This window comes from Pteropus medius, unplaced genomic scaffold (assembly GCF_902729225.1).
Source record: "Pteropus medius unplaced genomic scaffold, Ma_sr-lr_union100, whole genome shotgun sequence".
NCBI classification, from domain to species: Eukaryota; Metazoa; Chordata; class Mammalia; order Chiroptera; family Pteropodidae; genus Pteropus; species Pteropus medius.
The window spans coordinates 38,335,896-38,361,799 of NW_024344378.1; the positions used below are offsets into that span (position 1 = coordinate 38,335,896).

The following is a 25,904-nucleotide window of genomic DNA, read 5'->3' on the forward strand; positions in this document are numbered from 1 at the left end:
ACATGTGTCTAGGAGTTGACCGAAGTCAAAATGCAGGGCTGCCTTTCCACAGCCCCACCTTCCGTAGAAGGCAATGTCTCCATCATTTTACAAAGGAGGAACTTGCACACCAGAGAAGGGATTGAATTTGCCAAGATTAAAAAGCCAGTGTCTGGTACATAGCTCCCTCCTGAATGTTGCTTCTTAAAACTATTTATTCTAGGTCTGGTTGCTTCTTAAAAACTATTTATTCTAGGTCTGGTTGCTCCCAACCGTAATGCAATTGTACATTAATCAATAAAAAATTTCCTGTGGAACAACTGGGAAGGGTGGGGAGGAGAGAAGCCCAGCAAATGTGAATTGTTGTTTATTTGTCTCTCTTAAATAATGTTTCACGATAAACAAGCTGCAAATGAAATGAATTGTATTATAGCCATCTTGGAAAAATAGCTACTGATCTCATAAATTCATCAAGCTTCCTGGTTCCAAAGGCCTCTCTTAAAATAATAATAAGTGTCGTGTGCTCAGTAAATACTACCTGCCTCCACTTAGTGGGCAGCGAAGAAATTATAATTGCAAAACCAGAATGGGCCCCTCCTGCCTTCTCTGGAGGTGGCAGATTCTTTGCTGACCCTGAACAAGGAGGAGGACTCGACTCATGGCTTCCTGGGACAGTGACTCCTGTCCTCCCTTTTATATGACAACCGGATCCCAAATGTCATCACTTAGCTGATAGGTTGCTCCTCTGGGCGTCTCCCATGCCCAGCACACAGTTCATAGCTCTGGTCTTTGTACTGCTTCAATGGCAGCTCCCTTTGTGTCACAGGATTATCTGGGTATAGGCTTCTCTCAAAAGTCCTAAGCAGTGGTTATGACTGAGGGCTATGGAATCAGACAGAACTGGGCTCCAGAGTGACCTTGGCCAAGCCGCTTAATCTGTCTAAGCCTCAGTTTCCTCATCTACAAAATGGAAGCAGTAAACATATTCCTCACAGGGTTGCTACAATGATTAAATAAACATTACAGGCTTAGCGCTTGCCTGTCAATAGTGTATCTTCAATAAAAGGCAACTCTAGTCTATCAAGATAGGGTTTGACAACCGAACATTCAACAGGTAGCCTAAAGATTTTTATTTATATTTTTCTTTAGTTTTGCAGCAAATCTTTTGATGACTGCAGTGTTAATAACCATCAGGAAGAGTGCTTGGCATTTTGCAAACTACACTGTATTTTACCTGTCTAGGTGTGTGAGATCTCAGAAAATTGTTCTAAGTTAGTTGCACTTGAATGTTGTCAGAGATGAAGAAGTTCATCAGTTTTAAGATCTTCTCAAAGCCTACGATGTATATTTCTCAGTGCAGATATCTTAACACCTGTCCATTGTATGGTGTGGGACATACGAGGATGCATCAAGCAGAAAACAAACACCTAATGTAGGTGTCACCAAGCTCCATTATCTCTGTCAGACGTCATGGCAGAAGAGGTGACTTCAATCTGAGTTTCTGAAAGGTTTCACCGACTGTCTTTATAGAGTCTTGTTTGAAAGAAATGGCGTTTTAAAATGTTTTTCCCTTTGCAGGTTTAGAAATCTTATTTAAACCCATGTAATGAGACACTTTGAATAAAATGTAGTCATTCTCACTTTTCCATGTGTTAGAAGAAGTAGCATCACAGCTAGAAAGTTGAGGTTAGATTGAGCTGGTTATTTTCGCACTGACTTGTAACCTTGCTGTGTGCTCCTAGTTTTCACAGTGTACCACATAGGTGAAATTTTTTTTGTGTCTCATGCTAAGTAAATTATCCTCTAGAAGAATTAAGAGGGCTTTTATTTCATTGTGAATTTTGAGAGAGTCGGAAACCTCGGAACTGAGCAGAGCTGCTGGGCCCCATCTCTCCCCCTGAGTCTTCCAGGCCCTCTTCATATCCTGAGAACAAGGTTCTCCATTTTTCTAGAATGCTCTATTCAAGCAGATGTGTAAGGTTTCATTAAAGTATGAGGGGTTGTGAGGTCAAGGGAGTCTTCACTTTATCTTTCACATCAAGGATATATTTATATTTTAGTTCTGAAATTTAAAAAAAAATTAAGTGTGTATGAGTAAAGAGAAGAGAATTATCTCATTTCTTCTGGTCTCTTCATGGTTACCCTTGAAGGAATAACTCATCGATTGACACAGAAGAGCATTTTAGCTCAAGATAACACGCGGTGGAAATGTCGTCCACTAACCTGTGCACGAGAATAGTTGTCCCAGCTCTGAAGCCCAGCTCAGTGAGTGAAAGGCGAGGGGAAACTTGCCGGTGAGGAAATGGCAATGGAAGCCCCTTGTTTTGGTTCCCCTTATTGTGCATAAGGGGATGAGGTTTTTACTTCCAGATTTCAAAGCATGAGTAAACTGATAATAAGAAATAAGCACCCAAGATGGTAAAGTATGTGGCTTTTTAATCTAGAAACAGGCCCCCTAAACAGAAAAGACTGGGGATAGTTTTAAATAATCTGACTGTTTTGAAAGATGGGGGAAGGAAGATGCAGAGATCTGATGGATTTCAGGCTCTTTCTTGGCTGTGTAAGACCATGGATTGAGGGTCTTCAGATGCTGCTCAGGTGTGCCTCTGACTAAATCCTTAGAATAACTGGTGTTGGAAGTCTTTTAAGCTTCCAGATTTGTTATTGGAGCAAGGCAAGGGTGTTTTGGGTGTCCAGCTAGACTCGAAGTAAGGAGCCGAAAGTGTAACGGCCAATAAAATGAGAGCTGAATGTTAATTTTAGGCAAGAGCAGACCTCTGTTTCCTAATGCAAGCCCTACCTTTCCTCTTCCCAATTAGAACTGAAGAATTGCAATGGCTTTGTCTTATGGTAGGATGAGAGAGAGAGAGGATTTTCTTAAGGAAGGAGACAAACATGGAATTTTTATAACATGTAATATTTGCTGGTATTTAAGTATACTTTGGTGGCATCTTGGCTGGTGTTCAGAGACTCTTGAAATAGTCTTGATTGTGAAGAGTCACTAAATGGAGCTGTTAAATTGTGCTTTGCAAATTACATTTAGCTACAAAGTACTGGTTCTGTCTTGGCCTCATGAATGATAACACCTATTATCTAGCCGTTCTCTGTCCACATCCCACCCAAGGGGGTGGGGGGACAAATAGGGTTAGAATTTCGGTTGAAGCAAAATATATTAATAATATCCTTCATTATATATGTACGGAGTGTGAAGTGCTTGCCCTGTTGTTGAAGATGTGGGTTATTTGCAAGACGAGTGCCAAAAATAAAAATAGAAAAAGAAGCATTGAAATTGTAGGCGATGTAGTTGATGTATCCATTTTTCTTCTGCATGAACCGGGTCATAATCCAACTTGCATTTTTTAAATCCCCCTTTGTTCAGATTATTTCACTCACTACCAATTTTGAAATTTTCAGACTTAAAAATGAAATAAAAAACATTGCTTTCAGAGCTGGGGCATAACACCTCCAAAGTGTAGAGCTCTGTGGTGTGCTTTGCGCGTTAGTTCTTCAACCACTGGGCTCAGTAGCTCCCTCTGGAACCCAGAAGCCTGCACTCTAGCTAGTTATAGCTCTTTAATTCCAGCATCTTCACTAACTGAAGATGTGCCTCTCTCCTTTTAAGACAGCAGCAGTAGGCTGTCTTAGTAGACCTGGACACTGGGCTCAGATCCATTCTCCATGCCTCCTTAGCACTGTGACTGCTGGCAAGTCACTTAATCTTTTTTATATCTCAGTCTCCTCATATGGAAAATGGGGAGAATAACTTCCTGTACGGTTGTCTAGAGTAGGATAAAAGATATGTTCATGACCTACATGCAGAAAGAGCTCATTGAGTGAGGGTTTATATCTGCCTAGAGTGTGTCTGTGTATCCTTGAGAACTCAGCTCAAGCTTTCTCTGCCTGAAGCCTTCCTTTACAATCCTTTGGTACCAAGGACTTGCCTCTGCTGTGACTCTTGTCATAACACTTATTTTGTATATTCGTTCACATGCCCACCACCTCTACCGAGCTGCACATCTTTGAGGAGAGGGACATTGGCTCTTTGATCTTTATCCTCCTGCCACTTGTCACATCCTAATCCACAGAAAGTGATATCTGATCACTCAGTGAATGGATGGCCATTTTGACATGCAATGCTATCTTTTTCGTGATGCACAAAGTACAATTGTGAGAGCTGCGTATGTGACAAAGGTCAGGTGGTTGTGGGTCTTTGTCCTGGGATCTAAAGTGGGGACATAATGGAGAGAAATAACACTATTGGCTTCACCGAGCCTACAATTTGCATTCTAAGGGGCTAAAAAATGGAGAAGTATGCTGATGAAACATTTTATACAATGGCAATCTCTTTCAGGGATTATCTTCCAAATAAGGCAAAATCAAGCTTCACTTTGGAGATCATTTTGAAAATGAGACTGGAAGGGATACTTTATAGCACAATAAAACAAGAGGTTCGCTTCTCATTAGTTCATAACATCACAAGGATTCTCAAGGCCACTGGCTCACTGGAGGGTCTCATGAATCTGCCAGAGCCTCTCTGGGAGGGTTGGGGCCAACAGAAGACTTCTGGGGTGTAATGCAGACAGCATAATATTTAGTGCCAGATGACCTGTCTCTGTCATGAGCTGGTGATGTTTGGCAAGACATTCATTTCATTGAACTTTCCATGTCCTCTTATATAAAATAGGAGTATTCGTAATAGACTTCAAGGTGGGTTCTGGGAGGGTTAGGTGAATCTCAGCACATGAAGGGGCATTATGAATTCTAAACTGTTATGCAGATAAGTGATTATACTATGCATTATAACCTATTTGTAATTATACAGTGTTAAGCAGGATGTGTATGTAGGATCTATGTAATCAACATTTGTGTTAGTAGACCCCAAAATATGATCAGAGAAACACTAGCCTATTGAGGTGAGCTGTGAATGACCAAAAAAGGGGTAGGAGGAGGGAAGGGGAAGAAGGAAGAAGGCGAGAAGAGATTACATGGTAGAATAAATTTAGGAAAGTCAGCATCTTCCCTCCCATAGATTAAATGCCCATTTTCATGTTGAAGACTTTAGGAAATCGTCTGTGTAACTTTGTTAATCGCAGTGTTTTCTATACCGTGGTACCTTCTTCCACATAATACTTGGTAACATGTTCCCTTCTCTCCCCAGGAACTAGTGTTCTTTGGAATACATTGTGAAACAACTTGCAAAGCAGTAATAATAGTGACTATCTATCTATTGAGTGTTTACTATGCCTAACACTAACCTTGGTACTTTACATCTTTTAACTCGTGTATTTTCCTAGGAAAGCACTCTTTTTAATGTCCATTTTATAGAATAGGAATGTGAGGCTCTGAAGTGTCATTATTTCCCAGATCCCATAGTTAGTGGTTGGTAAACATCATACTCTGCTTTGTGCTTTTATGTGAAAACTTGTGCTTTCACACATGCTACCTTGTATGACACATGATTCCTACAAATGATTGAACTATAAGGCTCATGCTTCCCAAACTATCAAAGAAATTGATCTTTATGCTCACCACTATACTAGTACTGATGTGTAGATAGACTATTGAAGCTATATTATGGAATATGAGGTTTTTAAATATATAACTTACTTTGAAAGGCTTAACTGTTACCAAGAAAAATGGGTAATTCCCATTTTTAGCTTCTGCACCACCTGTGGCTTTCTGGTAGATAGCTCTTACCTTTTTCTCTTAATCCTTCCATATTTATACATCTGACTTCAGGACCTTTCAGACATTCTGCAGTTTTTCAAACTGGTCTTCCGTTTCTTTTCTTCTTGCCCCCAAACCTGAATTTCACTACTTGTTTCAGTAGGTGAATTGGCACCTGGGGTTCTTGTTACAAAGCACTAATCCAGAGACCCAGTTATGCCCAGGAATCTTGATTTAAATAAGTCCCTCTTTGATTCTGATGTGATTGATCCACAGAACACATCCTCTCTTGGTTTTCATTTAACCTCTGAATGTGGGGACATCGTACTGAGTTACCACTTGCCAAATGGGAACCCTGGAAGAATAAGCCAACGTTGAAGCAAAAACAGACTTCCACTCAGAGGGTTCAACTGAAGAGATGTTAACAAAGGGAAGACTTACAGGGGTGTGGTTAGGATGAAGAGAACCAATAACGGAGGTTGAGACATCCCAGGTCTAGTAATATCAGAAGCAGAGGAAGGAAATAGTGTTACATGATGAAAGCTGGAGTCCCGGAGGACTCGTAGTGGTAGTGGGCCACAGCCGTAGCCAGAACTGTGGTACCGAAGCTGAGAGGTGGCAGGGAAGAAATACCCCAACTTCTCTCTTTCCCACCATCTGATCTCCCGCTGATGTCTTCCAATTGCTGAACTAAGCAACAGCCAGAATGTGAGGGACCCCAGTGTTATAACCTTCAGGAGTCACACAGCAAGGTAGAGAGACTAGGTAATGGATCCAGGTATGTAGGGTAGGAGGAGTATGGGATACCAAATAGTGAATAACCAGAAAACATTAATTTGACATATGAATTGAACATTAATTGAAATTATCATTAATTGAAAGCCTACCATGTGCTTTACTTTTATCTATCATGTAAGGGACTCAAACATGCTAGAGACCCAGCTCCTGCCCTTTAAAGAGCTCACAGTCTGGAAAGGGGAGCCTAACACAATGGAGTACCAAGAGTAACTGTATCTTAGGAATTAAGTTGATATTAGTGATCTAAAATAATAGATTTCTGGAAGCAATAATCTTTTTTCCAGAGCAAGGGTAAAGAGTTACAGAAAGTAAACAGTTCAGACTAATGGGCCATAAGGTCTCTCTCATAACTACACAACTCTGTCACTGTGGCACAAAAACAGCCATAGACAGTATGTCAATGAATGAGCATGGTTATTTTGCAATAAAACTTTATTTATAAAAACAGGCATCAGGCTAGATTTGGCCCGTAGTTTGCCAACCCTTGCTTAACATAAACCATCTCACAGAAATATCTAAGAGATGCACAGAACGAGAATCTATAGCACTTATAACTTGTGGTACAAAACCACAGAATTATAACTGGAATTAATATATTAGTCACCAGCAATGTGTTTATTGTGTGTTTTATGAGAACAGGGAAGTACGTTTGTATATTAGGGATTGGGAAAAGGGAGATTTTTGCAGTGGAAATGATTTCCAGTGGATGATAGGTATTATGGGAAATGTGAACAAACCAGATTCTTCTTCCTCCTGTCTTATATCAGCTTACTCACTACTAACACTGTACAAAAGGAAGTAAAACAGAGCATATCCATATCATCAGCTTTCAATGATGTTCTTCCACTCTGCACTGTGAGAGCACATTAGAAGGTGCCAGAGTTTTTATATGACTGCACCGCCGTGAGATTGAATAGTGGTTTCAGTTTCCAGTAGGTTTTATAAGTATCTCTTTCTTTCAGATGTTAAACTAATTTTCGTATTGCTCACACTAGAAAAAAAAAAGAAGAAAGAAAAAAAAATACCCATTCTGAATGACTGATGTTCTCCTGGCATTGTGACAGAAAATAGAGTAGACAGTTTGTGGAAACGGCATCAGGTGAACTTGTAGCTAGTTACAGCAGGAGAATAAATATAACCCAGAGACTCTTACCAGGTTTTATAGTTCAAGCCTTTATTGTTTTTAATTTTACCTTGAATTGATTATTATCATTCACCAGAAACCAAAGGTGGTGAGCAAGGATATGTCCTAAAATAATGACCCAGGGTCACTTGCTGCTTTTTTGGCCTTTGTTGGGTTTTGGTTATTGGAACAATGAAATAACAGCTACCTGAGTGGGTTTTTCTCCTGTTTTGTTCTCTTCTCCCAGTGGTGTTTTTGAATCTCTTCTCTTAAGATTGTAGGAGTCTGGGATTGAAAGGCACTGTGGGGACTGTGCCAAATACTCAGAATAGCCCCATTTTTACCAGCTGCCTCTTCAGGCCCAGGTATCTAACACAGTGGTCCTCAAATTTCTTTACTGGTGAACTCTTTAAAGCTATGTCATCCAATATGATAACCACTAGCCACATGTGACTATTAAACCCTTGAAATGTGGCTTGTCTAAATTAAGATGTGCTGTAAATGTAAAATGCATACCAGATTTCTAAAACTTAATATGAAAAAAAAACAATGTAAAGTATCTTACCTGTAATTCTTCATACTGGTCATTTGTTGAAAGAATACTTTGAATATACCGGGTTAGATAGAAACAGATTTCAAAAAGAATGTACCCTAGAGAATCACTAGCACTTGTGCCATAAAATAAGACAAAATATTTTTCAATATGTACAGAAATCATTATGTTGCATACCTTAAACTAATACAACGTTATATGTCAATTATATCTCAATAAAACTGGAGAAGGGGAGAAAAAATGTGCATTGCATTATTGCTTTTAATAGTAAAAATTTAAAGCTAAAAAAGATAAAATAGGTTATTAAAATTAATTTCACCTGTTTTCTTTTTCCTTTTTTAGTGTTAATTACATATTTGGCTTATGTTATGTTTCTATTGAATAGTGCTGCTCTAAAAGACTTTCAAAAACTGTACATATGCTTTTGCCCAATTTTAGGTGGACATCTAAAATTTTTCATCATAAGTTTGGATAAGTTTTTTTTAATAGGAAGTACAAATGTTAAACATGATATAGAATGAAATAAGATGGTGATTGAGTATAAATATTTTATGTGATTTGATAAAATCTTAACTTTTAAAGTCTGAATTTACTATAGTATAACAGTTCTGGAAAAATTATGTAAAAATTTTAACCCATTATCCAATTTATTTCAAAAAATCTGGTAGCCTTGCAGAGCATTCCAGCTATATTGAAAAGGATCAGCATCATTAACCTTTATTGCTCTGGCTTTTCTGAATTCAGAGCATCTTAACTCAGGCCAAAGTACTCTATTTCTATTGCCAAGCTGCTCCTCTAACAGAAATATGTGGAAGAAGAGAAAGATCAGAAGCCTACAGTTTCAAATGACTTGAGATAGCAGTAAAGAAGGTTTCTCCGAAAACAGTATTTTGATTTGTCTCTTTAGTGGTCCTAATAAGAATGGGGTGGGTGATGGGTAAAGGAGATGGGCTCTATTGAATGCAAGCTCATTTTCCAGCAGATGAATTGAGGAGTGAGTAATAGAGATGTTGAAGATCTGTCCCATTCCTATGTAGGTTCCCCTAGAAAAGTCTTCTTGTACCCTGTGGGTAGGGGTCCACCAATTTGGAAACCACTGATTTAAGATGAGCCACTGATAGAAGATGGAGGACTTTTCTCTCTTGTCCTTCTTGGTAAGCTGCTCCAGAAGCCCTATGATGATATGAAAGAAAACAGTGCAATCTCTACAACTCGTGTCATCTTAGGATGTGAACTCCCAGAGGTCAGTGCAGTTATACGGAGATGGCTCAGCAATTTGAGGGTGGATCACAAACTCCTCAAGTGGTGAGATTATTCAAAGAACAAAAAACGAAAAAAGGAGTCACCAAAATGAGATGACTGCCTAAACTCTTGATCCTTCATCTATAAAAGCCTGCCAGCCAATGACTGCAGCACAGTTTGGTGGATAACTTTCCAGGTTCCTTCAGCCTTTTAGGAAGAGCCGTTGGTCCAGAGCCTAAGATGAACTAATGACATGACTGCTCTTACTCTTTAACAGAAGGTTCAGATGTGTATTGCAACACTGTCTTTTGACAGTTATGTTCATCAGTGCTCCTTCGAATGTCTAGGAGGGCTAACAAGAAATTAGGATACTGGTTCTGTGTCCTCCAGGAGTTTGTACTCGAGTTTCTGGTTGAAAGAACACTTCTTTTCCTTCCAAGAAATAACTAAGAGTACCTCCACACAGGAAAAAACCCTTACCATATATTCTCCTCTTTTTTTTATTGTGTAATATATATCTAACTTAACATTTGCCACTTTAACCATTTTTAAGTGTACAATTCAGTGGCATTAAGTACATTCACAATATTGTATAACCATCACCACTGTCTATTTCCAGAACTTTTTCATCATCCCAAACGGAAACTCTGCACCCATTAAGTCATGACCCCCATTCCTTGTTCCTACTTCCCCACCCTCCGCCCCAGCAACCTCCATTCTACTCTCTGTGAGAATTTTCCTATTCTAGATGCCGCATATGAATAAAATCCTACAATATTTATCCTTTCGTGTCTGGCTTATTTCATTTAGCATAATGTTTTCAAGGTTTATCCATGTCGTAGCATATATCAGAACTTCGTTCTTTTTTATGTCTGAATAATATTCCATTGTTATTTATATACCATATTTTGTATATCTGTTCATCTATTGATGGACACTGTGTTTTTTTCACCTTTGGGCTCTTATGAAAAATGTTGCTATCAACAATGATGTGAAAGTATCTATTTGAATCCTTGTTTTAAGTTCTTATGGGTATTTGCCTACAAGTGAAATTATAGGGTCTATGGTAATTCAATGTGTAAATTTTTAAGGAATTTCCAGACTGTTTTCCACCATAACTGTACCATTTTACATTCTCACCAGAAATTTAGATTCTCACGAGAGATCCAATTTCTCCTATCCTCACCATCACTTGGGGTTTTTTGTTTTTGTTTTTTAAATAATAGCCATCCTAATGGGTATGTATCTCATTGTAGTATCTCATTGTAGTTTTGATTTGAACTTCCTTAATAATGATGATTGAGTGCTTTTTTATGTGTCATTTGTATAACTTGATGATTGAGTGCTTTTTTATGTGTCATTTGTATAACTTCCTTTGGAGAAATATCTATTCAAATCTTTTGCCCATTTTAAAATTAGATTGTCTTTTCATTATGGTAGGAGCTCTTTATATATTCCAGAAATTAATCTCTTATCAGATGTATTGTTTGCAAATGTTCTTTCCCATTCTGTGTGTTTTCTTTCACTTTCTTGATAGTGTCCATTGATGGACAAGTTTTTAATTTTGATGACATCCAATTAATCTCTTTTTTGTTTCTTGTTGTTTCTTGAACTTTTGATGTCATGCTTGAGAAATCATTTTTAAATCCAAGGTCATGAAGATTTTCTCCTATGTTTTGTAGTTTTAGCTCTTATATTTGAGTCTTTGATCCATTTTGAATTAACTTTATATATGGTGCGAAGCAAGGGTCTAATTTCATTTTTCTACCTTTGGATATCGTTTCCCCACACTGTTTGTTGAAAAGAATGCCCTCTCCCCACTGGATGATCTTGCCACCCTTGTTGAATCAGTTGATCACGCATTTGAAAGTTTACTTCTAGACTCTCTATTCTATTTATTGGATCACATTTTATCCTTACGTAGCTTTGTAGTGAATTTTAAAATAAGGAAGTGTGAGTCCTCCAACTTTGTTCTTTTTCAAGATTGTTTTAACTATTTGAGATTTCTTGAAATTCCATATTAATTGGCCAGGTGCTCCCATCTTTTTAAAAATTGCACAGTTAAATGCAGACAAACAAATGAAAAAATAAGAATCACGGATAACCTCAAAACCTAGAGGCATCCACTGTTAAGATTTTTAAGCATTAAACAAAACACCATGAGAAATCACATCATCTAGGATGGCTTTCAAAAAGACAAATAATAACAAGTGTTGGAGAGGATGTGGAGAGATCAGAACCTTTATACACCGTTGGAAAGAATGTAAAATAGTACAACCACTTTGGAAAAATAGCTGGTAGTTTCTCAAAAGGGTAAACATAGAATTACCATACAATCCAGCTATTCCTTTCCTAGATACATAAACAAGAGAAACAAAAACACATATCCACACACTTTTATGCAAATGTTGATAGCATTTATATTCATAACAGCCCAAAAGTAGAAACAACCAAAATGTCTCATCACCTGATACAATGGATAAATAAAATGTGATATATTCATACAATGGATTATTATTCAGCAATTAAAAGAAATGAAATACTGATACACTCTACAGTACGTATAAACCTTGAAAACATTAGTCTGAGTGAAAGAAGCTAGTAACAAAGAACCCCATATTGTATGATTTCATTTATATTAAATGTTCAGAACAGTGAAATCTTTAGAGACAGAAAGTAGATTAGTGGTTGCCTGAAACTGGTGAGGGACAGGAGATGTGAGACCAGGGGGGTTCAGGGTTTCCTTCTGGGATAATGAAAATGCTCTAAATTTAATTGTAGTAATGGATGCACAACTCTGAATATACTAAAAGCTTGTACACTTTAAATGGATGCATTGTCTGGTATGTGAATTATGCCTCAGTATTGCTATTAAACAAAAGACATAGAGCTGAATATATTATTTCATACAGTCCTTTCTTTTCACTTAATATAACAGAAGCATCTTTGCATAACCTGAAATATTATTTAATATTATTTTTAACGGCTACATCATTTTAATAAAAATAAATGCAGCATACATATGCATATATGTATGTATGTGTGTGTATAAAATGTCTTCAAAATGCTAGGCATTAGGTAATCAATGTTAGCCAGTTTCATGTTGTTTGGTGTTTAGTTCTCCAAACATATTTGTTTGTTTGTTTGTTCCTGATATAAACCATGTTGGAAATTATGAGATTTAGCCTGATCAGTGTTGACTGTTTGTGAAATAATCATGTCCGTAAAAGTCATGAGAATAGTAGTCAGTCATTTTGTTAAGGCTCACGATTGGATACTATCTGCTGGGGGACTGATGTGTGGAAGTTAATCATTTAGCTATTGATCTGCCCAGTATCATACAGTAAATAGATTTATTCATTAGAATAGATTTATTCAATAGAATTTTGGGGGTTCAGGAGGATCTCTCAAATATAAAGGGTTTACAGCTGTTTCAGTACTGGGATTGTGATTCTTGTAATGGTGGCAGGTGTAAGGTACAACTTGAAAAATAAAAAGTCATGTAGCTATTCTTAAGATGAAAGATGGCAGGAGTTATTATGATTAAAGTCAGTAGTGCTAATGATGGTCAAGTTTCCTTTTTTATAGCAACTTTGGTATGCTATATGGTTATGGTAACCATAAGGGCTGGTTGGAATAGCTCCTTGTAAACCAAAAAAAAAAAAAAAAAGTGAGTTTAATAAGTTCAAATCCAATATACTAGCCTTACCTGGGTCACTAGAAAATAAGTAAATGCATAAATTAATCTTCAAGAAAAACTTCTTGCTCAGTTTGAGAGTAGAAGAAATATTTGTCCAAGCCCTGGCTCCTTGATGGGTTCTCATGGGTTCTTTATATTTTCTTCTTCAGATACTGAAACTCATTTATACTAAAATGAATGGCTGACTGTGGCTTAACAGTTAACCTTGTGAAGGGGAGGCAATTTAAGGTAGGTCAGGCCCCTTAGAATCACACCCTAACTGTAGCCACCACTTTACCTACACGTCAGCCTGGCCATGTGCTCTCAACAGTAGATATACTTATTGCATAATCCCTGTCTTGTGTGACATTTAAATTTGGCTGAGATGAGCCATATGGAAATAAGATGCAAAATTCTCAAGATGAAATCTCAAGTGGCTCCTGAATGTGGCTTAGAATTCAGTGACCATTTGGGAGAACCTTGGAGGTGGAGCTGGCTTGCTTCCCAGCTGGATCATTTGGCAGTGTTTGGTTTTAGTTTAGCTTTGTATTTTTTTTCTTTTTTGAGTGAGGAAGCAACGGTAAGGGAAGGTAAAGCTAATATTAGCATATTAATACATATTTTTATATTTGCTTGTCTATCTATTTGAAGTGGCTTGCTTTTGGAAACAGCTGGTTAAAACCCTGGATTTCGCATTTGAAATAGTCTTTGTTCTGTTTGCAAACATGCACTGATCTATTTTCCCACATTTCCTTTTTTATAAGTTCTCCAGTGATGTTTTTGTTGCCTATCCTGGGAAGATCTGTCTTTCCATTTATCAAAACAAATGGCAAGCTGGGGACCATTTAAAGTAGTTTTTTTAGTTAATAAAGCCAATCTTCTTGTTCTGTTATGTTAAAAGTACATTATCTTTTTATTGCCAGTTCTGTATGGCTAGGTCTGTTTTCTGTCTCAGCCGTCTCAGGGCTGCCCTGCTTGCTTACTGTGTAGAGAATTACAAAATCATTAAGGGTGGGGCAGCACCAGCTGACTTACAGTACAAACCATTTCTCAAAATAACCACAACAGTGCAATACTGATGTGTAATTTACGTCACAGTATGTTTTTATGAAATAGTTTGTGGCATTTTCATGTCTATTCCGGATGGAATCTTGTTCTCTCTCCCTTTTAATCAGGCATTTAATTTATTTTTATTATTAATATTTTCCACTCCTTGTCTTGGCACGCCTCCAATTTAACAGCTTTGATGAGGAAAAAAAATACAACTGATCCTCCCCCACCCCAACTCTTCAACATCAGTTTAACTGCAAATGTATTTTCCCCTTTGATGTGTACTAATTTTGGGTACTAAGTTTACTGCCTCAAGAGAGAATCAGAAATATGGTGGGACACATTACACATTTACACAGAGTTGTAATCAGTAATTGATAAAGTTGATACACAACTTTGGAATTTTAAACACTTTCAACCAATTCAAGCTATTTAGTCATATGCACTACTGCATTTTTCTTTTACAAATGTCTTTCTGTATAATGTCCTGTAATTAGAACAGGAAATCATTGAGTAACTGTAAGATGAATAAGAGCACTTAGACTGAAAGGAAAATTACCTTCCGAGAAATTATATTCTTTTTTTTCTTTTTCTTTCTTTCTTTTTTGTTTGTCTGCATGTTACAATGTTGGTAATGATGGTAACAGCTGTACCTACTCTTATCTGTAGAATTTTCATACTTAGGTTTTCTGGAATAAAAAAAATTTCATTTTCAGTAATAATCAAAAATAAATTGATGGGAAATAGGAAATGCCTAATTATGACAAATATTCAGTGTCACAACGGAGCAGCAATTAAGTGGAAACTTCAATATCATTGTCAATAGCAGTAAGAATTGGAATAGTGCCAGGTATATAAAGTTGATGCTTTGCCTTGGTTGGTTGCTAGGAGCACAGTAAAAAGTATAAAGCTTTGAGAAAGGAATGTCTAATGTAATAAAGTAACAGAAAGAAGCATAAATCATTGTAAGAACCTCTCATATTGATATTATTTTACTTAAACAAACTGTCTCAAAAGCAGACATTAAGTTTTATAAAATGAACAAATCCATGTTTGCTTGGGGAAAAAAGGAGCACTGTATGTTGTCTTTGAAGGACGAGGGACATTGTGTCTCAAATGTAGCCTTTATACATATTTGGACTCCTTTAAGTGAAAATTTTTAAATGTTTGTTTCTACTGGCATCCAAATGCATTTGCCCTAATACGATTAAGAGAACTAAAGGGCAAAATACTTGGCAGATTTTTCAGTTGAGGTAATTAGGTGCAGGAAGGAACATGCATACTTTTTCCACTGGGCTCTATAAAATCCTGGTGCGAAGGGTTTTTTTTAAAGATTTTTTTTTTTAACTTTCTGATGTAAGAAGTAGATTATAGTGGTTTTCAGTAAGCATAATAGTGTGATATTTCTGAAACAAGCCTTGCCTCCTCCCCCCAGAATGAAAAAGAAAGTTATATTTCTAAATTGTTGTGTAAGAGATAAAAGCAAATTTCTCCTCCTGAATTTATGTTTTCAGCCTTCTGTGCATTTGGCCGCCATTATCTATTTTTAAAAAAATAGCATTATGGATATTTGAAAGTCAATGCTCCATTAATTCATTGTGTTTGCTATTTCATGCATCTCTCTTTGTACAAAGACAACTTGAGCAATGTGCTATTCAGAATGAATGCCTGCTCTTACCCTCTCCCCCCACCCCATCCCCACCCCCAGCCAAACTCTGAGGATTAAAGCAGTGGTATACAGTTACTGTTTGAAAAGCTTGGGTGGAGCCTCACGTTATAATTACAGTTTCTCTGTGGAATTCTGTTTTGGACTTTGAAAATATATAAATAAGTGAAAAATTGACATTGCAAGAGGTTAACAAAACGTGTAATTATGATATAAGCGCAGGATTAGAGTAATTTTGGCTGAGCATTATAAGCAGTGTACTTTAGGTATTAACTTTTAATGGGCAAAGTTCTTTTCATTGGAGTTGAAATGAGGTTTAGTAATTTTGGGTCTCTTATATTCCCTTTGAATATTTCATTTTAAAATAGGCATATTCATTTTTTTCTGGTGGAGAGGGGAATTGAAGAATGAGATGACATTTTAAGAGAATATCATAATTATGGTCTTAAGTTTCAGTCTTTGGTACCAGCAATTTATTGCTGAACATTTTCTGTTGACAGAAATCAAGTAATGTATACATAACCCAACCAACTACAACTGACTAGAGTGTATTAGAGGAAGATTCCTTAGAGTAATTCTTTGATTTCTTTTCTTATGTGGGTGTGGTTGAAAGAAAATCTTTGTTCCAAGAACATTTTGGTTGTCTTTTGCTAAACAAACGTGCAATTTATCTATTCTTTATTCATTCTTAGACTTATCTGCTAGACCCATTATGAATTAGAAAGGGGAAAATGTCCTACACAGCATGTATTGGCAGCCCTGTTTCATGGATAACTTTGCATAGGAGTATTTGTTTATGTGTATCTGAAATGCATAAGGAGGAAAGAAGTAGCTGAGGAATTTAAGTAAGAATTCTTGAAAGGGTTCTTTGGCTTTGTTTCTTAGTGTACTAGGGCAAAATAAAATATGACAACTGTTAAACAATTTAATATTTTTGTAGTTATATCAGGAGGAAGTTAATTTAATGCAAAGACTAATTAGGAGGGAGTTAGAAGATCATAGAATTTTAGATCTGGAAAGCTCTTCCAACCTCATAATTTTATACTCTAGTATACATACTTTTCATATTAAGGTGATCACGCTTTGTCTTGAGGTGGGAAAAAAGTGTTTCTTCAGTTAAATAAGTCTGTCTGCCTAAACTCCCAGGAAGAGACTCAGAGTGTCCTCTCTCAGTGAAACTTTGACCTAGATGAATTGTTGATTTTTCCAGGTTTCACCTCTACTCTGAAACTTCCCTTAGTCTCATCACGAACGCTTTGTTCACCTTCACAAGAGTCCTGACAATCTCACTGGCTTTCTCTGATTTTTGTAAACATTAAAGGCAGCTCTTCTGGGAATATCTAATTGTAAGGTCAGAAATTTGCCTCTGACCAAACAATGCCAAAATTCTGGTTCAGATGAGTGGTTTTGTCCATAAGCAACAAAGTTATCATAATTTTTGTTCTGGCATCACTAAGCATTGCCACATTAGACCAGGTCCCAAATGTGCCTCTGGCCTCTTAGTGTGGAAAGAGGTTGATGAGGAACAGGGGTTCTAGGCTTGCGCAAAAGAGAGTTGGCTTTTTTTCTTATCATATGGATAGAAAATGGAAAGTTGATATGCATGAAAGGTGTTTCAATAATGTTAAACAGTTACAATGGGAATTGCAGTGTTCCAAAATAATAACAAGCTAACTTAAACAGAGTAGAAGAATTCTGGCATATAACTGGCTGCATTCATTTGATATAAAAGTTTCACTTGATAAAACAGAAGTCTCATGTTTTACTTGATCAGGAGTTACCATCCTCATCCTTAATGTTATAAATAAGTTAAACCTCTAAAAATAATTATAATGTTGTTGTTTACAATTTATGCTCATCAAATATAGAGTTAAAAGATTGATTTATAGTCTCATATCAGTTACTTTCTAGTTCTTTGAAATCCTAGACAAATCACTTGGGTATCTGGATCTCAGTTTTCTCATCTCTGAATTGGGGGATATTAACAAGTAGTAATGCTACTAATTGGGTTGTTGTGAGGAACAAAAGAGATATGTTCTTTGAAAGACTTTTGTAAATTTTAGTGTTTTATCAGTAGTAGTATTTGCTCTGCATTCTAAACAGAAAAAGAGTCCCTCAGTCTCTGATACTTTTGGTCAAGGGCTTTTTTATTTGCTGTCTTCTGTAACACCTGCAACAATCCTGGGATAGTGGCAAAGACAAAGGAATTTGGTCCTGTATTCTGTTCCAGGTACTATGGTGGTTGCATAGGAACACATACCTGAAAACTGGTTTTATATTTTATATATATATATATATATTATATTATATATATAATATATATTATATATATTTATATTTATATATTTATATATTTATATTTATATATATTTATATATATTATATTACATATAATTATATTATATATATATAACATATATATAATATAATATATATATAATATAATATAACTATATATATATATATATATATATTGTTTGAGAGAGAGAAAGAGAAAGAGCGCGAGAAGTCAAAGTGCAAACTAAATAAATTACTATAAGTCTATGCAAAAAGCTAAACTCAGAGTCAGAGTTTCCTGGGCCCCTTAGAGATTCTGAGTCAGTGGTTTCTAGTGAGACCCGGAGTCTGCCTTTTTACAAGCACCCTGTGTGAATCCAATGTGGGCAGTCCCAGGAGCACTCTTAGAGATATTGTATCCAGAGTGCATGGACATCGTAGGATGTATTTCATGACTTGTGATCAGAAGAAACTTGCTGCTTTTCTTCCAACAGGAAGAGAAAGATTCATGGCATGGCTAGTGTTTTTAGAAACTGCATAAAGAAAGAGGGATAATGGTTTCAAGCTAGGATGAGATAGAGAGAAAAGAAAAAAAGAAAGAGGCCGTTTCTAAGCATAGAAGATAGCCAGGAAGCTGATTCCAGCCAGAGCAGAGAATTAGGAAGATGTTAGAAATGGCATCATCATGAAAAATGGTCAGTGAAAAACAAGAAAATGAGGGAATAGAAAGGAAGTGAAGTGGTCCCCGGAGTCTAGGTGGCATCTTCTATAAAACTAATTCTGAAGCATCCATTCTTTCTCCCTCATTCAACCTGAAAAGCACAACTTACTCTATGTTATTTCAGGAATACTTGGAGAACCAGTACAGCTACTGCCCCATCCCAGAAAGTCAATAGCACAACCAAGATAGAATTTTGGAGTCAACAGGTATTTGCAGAGTATTTACTACATACAGGAGATGGTATTAGGTGCTGAGTATGCTGAAATAAGCCCGGAGAATTCGTAGTTATATCCTTCCCTCTCACCTTAGACAATCTTGGGCAAATCTTAGCCATCTTGGACAAATAGAGTGTAATAATACAATTGACACATTGAGGTGTGCTTCTGCAAACAGTATTCAGATACTTTGGAGTTCTGATGATGTTTGGTGAATATTTCCACGAAAATTTTTTGTGCTTTAACTCTATAGAAAACACAGATTTGACTCAAAGTGTGACCTATTATCTTGATCTAGCATGTCTTGTGGCATATATCAGCATCTCAAAACTTCTCTTCATTGTAAATATATTTCCTTTTAATTAAGTGTGCCACCTGACAAAATGACTACTCACAAACCAGACAAGAGTCTAAGAAATGTAAGCTGTTAAAAGATGACATCCTGAAAGCAGCTAAACGTCTCCATTCTTGAAGAAGTCTCCAGCCTGGGGAACTAAATGAACATAATTAGAAATACATCTGGGTGTTGGCCTCCTATCTGAAAAGGTCACATGCACACCTTCCATTGGTACTGGTTATGTTCAATCATTATGTTCTGCCTTCACTCATTCGTTTCCCACTGGTTACCAGATGGCCATGATAATGTTGGTATCCTTAACAACTATCTTGTGCAATTCCCTGCAGCATGGTAAGGGCTCAAATTATTGAGTGTTTTCCTCTTTGGATAAGAAGTAACCTATCGTGGAATTGCTTATTAATGTCTCGATGGTGTAGTTATGAAGAATGATGGCAAACTGGTCAAGGTGGCAGGCTACCAAAGGGCAGTGTTTGCTGTTTTTCAAGCTTAAGGTGAAAGAAAGTTTCACCCATGCAGAATCTGGTTTGTATAAATAAGCACTTAATATAGTAAGGTGTAAATAAGCATTAAGGTCATTGTGAGAGGGAGCTTCATTAAAGTTGCTGAAATGTTCTCCTGAGTTAAGTTGGTTCTGATAGAACTCTTTCACAAGGTTGCTCGGGGAGTTCTCGCAACGTGGTTCCTTGAAATGTGCCAAGTTACCAGATGGATTTGAGGAACATTAGAAGATAGGGGGTATGGGGTGGAGGGAGGACAGAGAAAAGTAGATGTATCAATCAATTGGGATGGATCATGCCGCAAAAACTAATAACTCCCAAGGCACGGTCTCATTTAAAACAAGAAAAGTTTCTCTCTTACTTTGGTTGTATGTCCATTCAGGGTCAACCAGGGACTCTGTTCCATTGCATTCTCACTCTAAGACCCAGACTGTCAGAGTTGCCACTACCTGAAACAGTACAGATGTCCAGAGTAAGTGGAAAGAGAGAGTATGGTCAGTCAAACACCGCCTCTTAAAGTAGCCACTCACCTCAGTCATATTTCGTTGACCAAAACAAGTCACACAGCCACTTGACTCCAAAGGGCCAGGAAGACCTGGTCTTTCCACAGGACCATAAAGTGAACCAGAAATATTTGCAGCACTAACAACCACCAGAGCAGATGCTGATGCTCTTTAGACTATAGGACATCTCCTAGGGGAGAGACAAACTTTTCAGTGCTGTCAGGTACTGAAAGATTATTTAATTCCTGAAAAAGGGCTATACCAGACTAGAAATGAGCATAAAGAAACTCAAAAAAATTCTGATTTTTTCCAAGATGATGACTTTAATGCTTAAAATATGTATTAAATTCTTTCGAAACAGCATTCGATTCTGCTGCTTGCTGGTGACCCACACATTGCTTAATCTGTCTATAAGGTCATCCCTCTCTTTCTTTCCTCCACTTTTTCTTTTCTCTACACGTAGCCTGAGGCTTTTTGTGAATCTGCACTGGTGATTGGGGCTGAGAGGATTGCATTAGCCCAACTGTGATGGAGATGAACTGGTATAAGAGTTTTGTTGAAGACGATGTTTTTAGTATGAAACCAAAAGGGATTGTTGAAACTCTGCCATGGCCATGGCAATTCTTTATTGGAGGGAAGAAAGTAATGGAAGTGTTTTCTTGTTTGTCTAGGAGAGGACGAGGAAGAAACGAACGTGATAGTTCTCAGCTACCCTCAATACTGCCGGTACCGCTCAATGCTGAAACGCATCCAGGATAAGCCGTCTTCCATTCTAACGGACCAGTTTGCATTAGCCCTGGGTGGCATCGCAGTAGTCAGCAAGAATCCTCAGATCCTGTACTGTCGGGACACCTTCGACCACCCGACTCTCATAGAAAATGAGAGCATATGTGATGAGTTTGGTGAGTCTTTTTTTTTTCCTACATGAAACTTGTGTGTGCGTGTCTACTTGTTTTCAGTTCTTGTAAGAGCAGTGATGGGGAACAGGGCTTATTTTCACAAGCCTAATGTGCCACCCCACCCCTCCCAGCCCCCAAATTATTGTGGTATAAGGTGTCAGTCATTGTCTACTTGGCAGCCTCTGTTTACCAGGGTAAAAGATTATTATTTAGAATTTGTTGTTCAATATAGAGTCTGAAGTTGCTTGGTCAACCATAAAATTGGACTTTAAGACGGGAAGCCTTCATGTTAGTTCTTTTTTAAAAGGCTTCAGCTATTCAGATATTGATTTTTTTAACTAATATATCACTTTTCAATATTATAAAAAATTTTGAAAATGTACCAATTGTAACCATTTCAATACTATAAGGTGAATAGATAAATGATAGATAGATACCCATATCCTGAATGTTTTCATATATAGATCCCTCTATATCTCTATCTATATATCTTTATCTATTCACCTGCGGTGCACAGTATGTAAAGGAATATATATTATTTAATAAATATATATTATTTAATAAAAAAGTGCATATGTTTATACACTGTGCCCACCAAAGATGGATATATGCAAACATATCTTTATCTGCACCTCTGCCTAGCTGATCGACCATGTGTCTCTATAAATAGAAGGGAAGGAGGAGAAGCTATATCATCAGTTTGGGAGACTTTGCATGATGCAGTGAATGACCAGAGGCAAGCCAAGATCACCTCTCACATCTTCATTTTCTCATCTGTTTGTTGAAGAGATTGGGTCATATCTGTGGTTTTCAACAGGCTGAGCAGGGATAGCAGAATACCCTGTGGGTGATTTATCAAAATGCACATGTTCCCTGGAAATTCCTATACTTATAGAGGCATAAACAACTCCCACCCTCGCCTTCCCCCTTTTCTGGGAATTGCCATAGAGTGACCAATATGATGATTGAGCCTTGCTGAATTCCTCATGGGTACCTGGGTGAAGAGGTCGAGATCTTGTCCTAAAAGGAGCACGGGATCCCTTTGGGTGTGAATATTTCCCGATTCTGTTGGCTAACATTTTATCCCTAGTTTGCAGATTACTCAGATTCAGATTATTCTGCTTAACCATCACGGCCTCAGCGTGGTTTGGAGAGTCCACTGAGTCCTCTCCAATCTAATTATTCATGACTTTAGCAGCCCTGTATCTGCTGTGGGAGGGATATTTTTAAAAGGAGGGGTGAGGATGGGGGGATGAGGTATACTGATCCAAGAAGGAAAGGAGAGAAAGAAGAGAAGAAGGAGATGCAACAGTTCATTGGACATGACTTTTTTTTTTTTTACAAACTCTTTTCAGATGCCTTTCAAAATTCTGGCTTGTCAAATGACTGTCAATCTATAACAGGGTAATAGTGTTTATACAAGCTTTTTCCTTCATCCAAGAATAATTTGTCATATTTTTAATACTGAAAAAACCTTTATATTCAAGTAGATAAATGGATGTATCCAATACATCTTTTTTTTAAAAAAAAACCCTCTGTTTTCAGATCAGCATTTACAAAACTTCCCTTTTCAATACATAGAGTTTGAGTTTTCCTTCCATATCCCCTACTTGCAAGTCCCCCTTTCTGCTTGCTGCTGAAGAGGTCTCTAAATTCTTGACACAAAATAAAACTCAAAGAATGGTTTCTCTCATTTAAGAGTATTCAAAATTAGAGTTTGACAATGTAATATAATGAAAAAATGTTCTAACCTTTTTGGCTAATTTAAGAGTTATTAGTCATTGAGTTTCAAAGCTGTCACATCTAGAATTGGTAATAGAAAGGAGTTCCAATTCAACAGTGATCACAATAGTTAAGAGTTTCTAAATTAGCTTTAAATGTTCTCACAAACACAGGCATCTGATTTTTTAATGTTTTCCTGAACTTTCTTCTGGTATAGCTAATTTTAATGCTGTTTTTCTTCTCCGGCCTCTTGAGTGGAAGCTTTCTTTTGGAATAAAGCTATCTTTAAAGAGCTTATAGATGGCTAGTTTAATAATTAGAATATGAGACTCTTTTTTTTTTTTTTAGTTATATATGTACTTCAAATAGTTTGTACTTCTTACAGTATTGCGTTTTAGTAAGTGAACAAAAAAAAGCTTATTTTGACCTGACTCGAACACCTTCACTGACATCCCTCCCCCACCTTCCACTTTTGGTCACGCTCTAAATTTCCAGAAAAACCCTTTTAAACCTCCAACTGGTTGTATTCAAAATCAACATGAGTTAAAGGGTTTGTTAAAACGTGGGGTTGGGTTTCTCCAACCAACTAACAGTTGGTGGAAGAACATAAATTTAATTAGTGACTAGCATTAAACAAATGTTCCTAATATTAAACACTGCCAGATGACTGAAACACTTCTGTCAGATTACTGTGAGTGCCAGGGGGCCCACAGATGAATTTCTACACAGTATATATTCTGTACCACACGTTCGGTGACTTCAGTAATTGGTCAAATGTAATTTAGGTAACAGTATGCCTGGGCTGTAAAAATCAAATTTTATTAGCCATATCACCAGGTGGATGAATGGTAGAGCTGATGGCAAAGAGTTTATAGCATTTAGCAGCTACACCTTTGACACATGAAATTCATAAATTGCCATAAAATACCTCCAAGGCCCTTCTCAAAAGGACAGTGTCTACTTTCCTATGATTAAATAATGTTTATTTTATTAACTAATTTATTTTTTGCTTTCTTCTATTAAATGGGATTATGGAGTAGGGTTGGGAGGGGGTGCTCAAAAGATAAATAGAACACAGTCCCTGCTTGTTTTGATGATTTAAAATCTAATTGGGGAAGACAGGATTAATACACCTGAAAGGTTAACTAATGTTACAAGAAAGTCTGTGATTAAGTAGTTGGTGAGTGTTGCAGAAAGCAAGTACAGTAGGAATTTTGCGGTGGGTTGGGCCTAGGGAGGTGGAGTGGCTGGAGATGGTGATCATGGGGAGGGATCAGGGCAAGCCTTATGGAAAAAGCAGGACTGTCTGGTTTTAAAGGATAAGGAAAGAGGTTATCAGAAAACATTGAAAAATATCTAGATCATTTAAAATTTATGTCCAGACTTTCCGTGTTAGGAATGGCTGCCTTCCTCTGGGTCAACTGTTGGCCTCTCTTAGGTTTCTTTGCCCTTAGTCATCACCGTCAGTGGGCCTTGCCCTCTAGGTGAGCTTTATAAATGGCCTGATGCCCTTTCTACCAGGGGGACACGCATGTGAGTCCCGCGGACCAAGGCCGGGATGAACCTAGGCAGTGCCTCTGTTTTTGGAACTGAACGTTCCTTCCTGGGCCGGGAGGCCCCACGTTTTCTCTGTGTGCTGTACAGCTTACTTGCATTCCCCGGATTCATCTCTGAAAATGAGCTTTGCGCTGCGTGACGACCTCGCCTAACTGCCCAGCTACCTCCTCCCTCCCCACTGTTACAATGTTGTCCACTGAATAACAAGTTTAATTGAATAATAAAAGTAAGGCATTGAAATCTACCATGAATCCCTATAAATAAATTCTCCGTAGAATTTTATGAAGCTGTTAATGAAAAGTTTGATTAGAAACTATTAAAGAAGAATAGAATAGATGAAATTTCATCATTTAGTCCCATATTACAGTAGTGTCATTCTGATTTTTATTTACATTGTGAAATTCAGAATAGAGTAAATATATCCTGGTTTTAATTAACTATCCTCTTTACTTGGGAAAGGTTATTTTAGGCTTGAAGGGTTTTGATAGCATACCATCTGCTTTCTTCACTGCATTTTATTCAAGTCCTTTCCTTGCTTACAGCAGTGTGCAATGTCTAAACCTATGACATAAGCATAAATTGAATCATATTAATGGTAGGTGATTGAAAAGCTTCAGCCTCGACATCCTGCCCACATTCTTCCATCTTGTCAGTTACAATGCTCTTAGAGGCAATGCGCTCTTCTCTTAGCACAAGAGAACTGGCTATTTTTAAAACTAAAACAACGACTCCCTATTAAAGCATTATGAAAACTGGGTGCATTGCACATGTAGTTAGGAAATGAGATTGTAATAACATGAGGGGAAGTGACATTATAAATGACAATTTTTTCTTATACAAGTCTTTACCCTATGCATAATTCCTGCCCCCACGGTCCTGTTATAATCTGCTAATATAAGGCATTCTCCAACAGTCCCCCCCACTTTCTTTTACCTCTTTTTATAATTCAGTTCCTCTTTAGTAAAGCACATACTGACATTTATATTGTGTTATTGTCTGTGTTGTAGAGAAAACACACACACGTAAACATTTTGTCTATTTTTCCTGTAGAACAATAAAATGTCCACCAGTTTATAATGCACAATGTTTACATTACTATCACACAGATTGATTTCACATGTGCAAAGTGTTGACAGCTAAAGCCAAACAGAGGCACACACAGTACAGTAGGTAAACGGATAACTTTAAGGTACTGGCTTCTATCAGAGAGATGTAAGGTGGACCCAATATGCATAAATGAGATGATGTCAGTCCTTAAAAGTGGATGGAAATAAATAAATTGAGATACGTCTTATTAAAAAAAAAATAGTAAAGCATGCGGTTTATTTCAGTCTGAGTTTTGAATTATAGAGACATAAGTAGTGCTTCTAAGTTTTTTGGAGTTGTAGGGTGTGTGTT

The 25,904-nt window shown here is 37.2% G+C and overlaps 1 protein-coding gene across 1 annotated transcript in view; it reads left to right on the plus strand.

The window, feature by feature from the left end:
* Positions 1 to 25,904, plus strand: part of ARID5B (AT-rich interaction domain 5B) — a 170,992-nt gene that overhangs the window by 60,461 nt on the left and 84,627 nt on the right. The window contains exon 4 of the mRNA XM_039871903.1: positions 21,000 to 21,230. Coding sequence (XP_039727837.1) covers positions 21,000 to 21,230 — 231 coding nt within the window. The remainder of the gene's footprint in view (positions 1 to 20,999; positions 21,231 to 25,904) is intronic.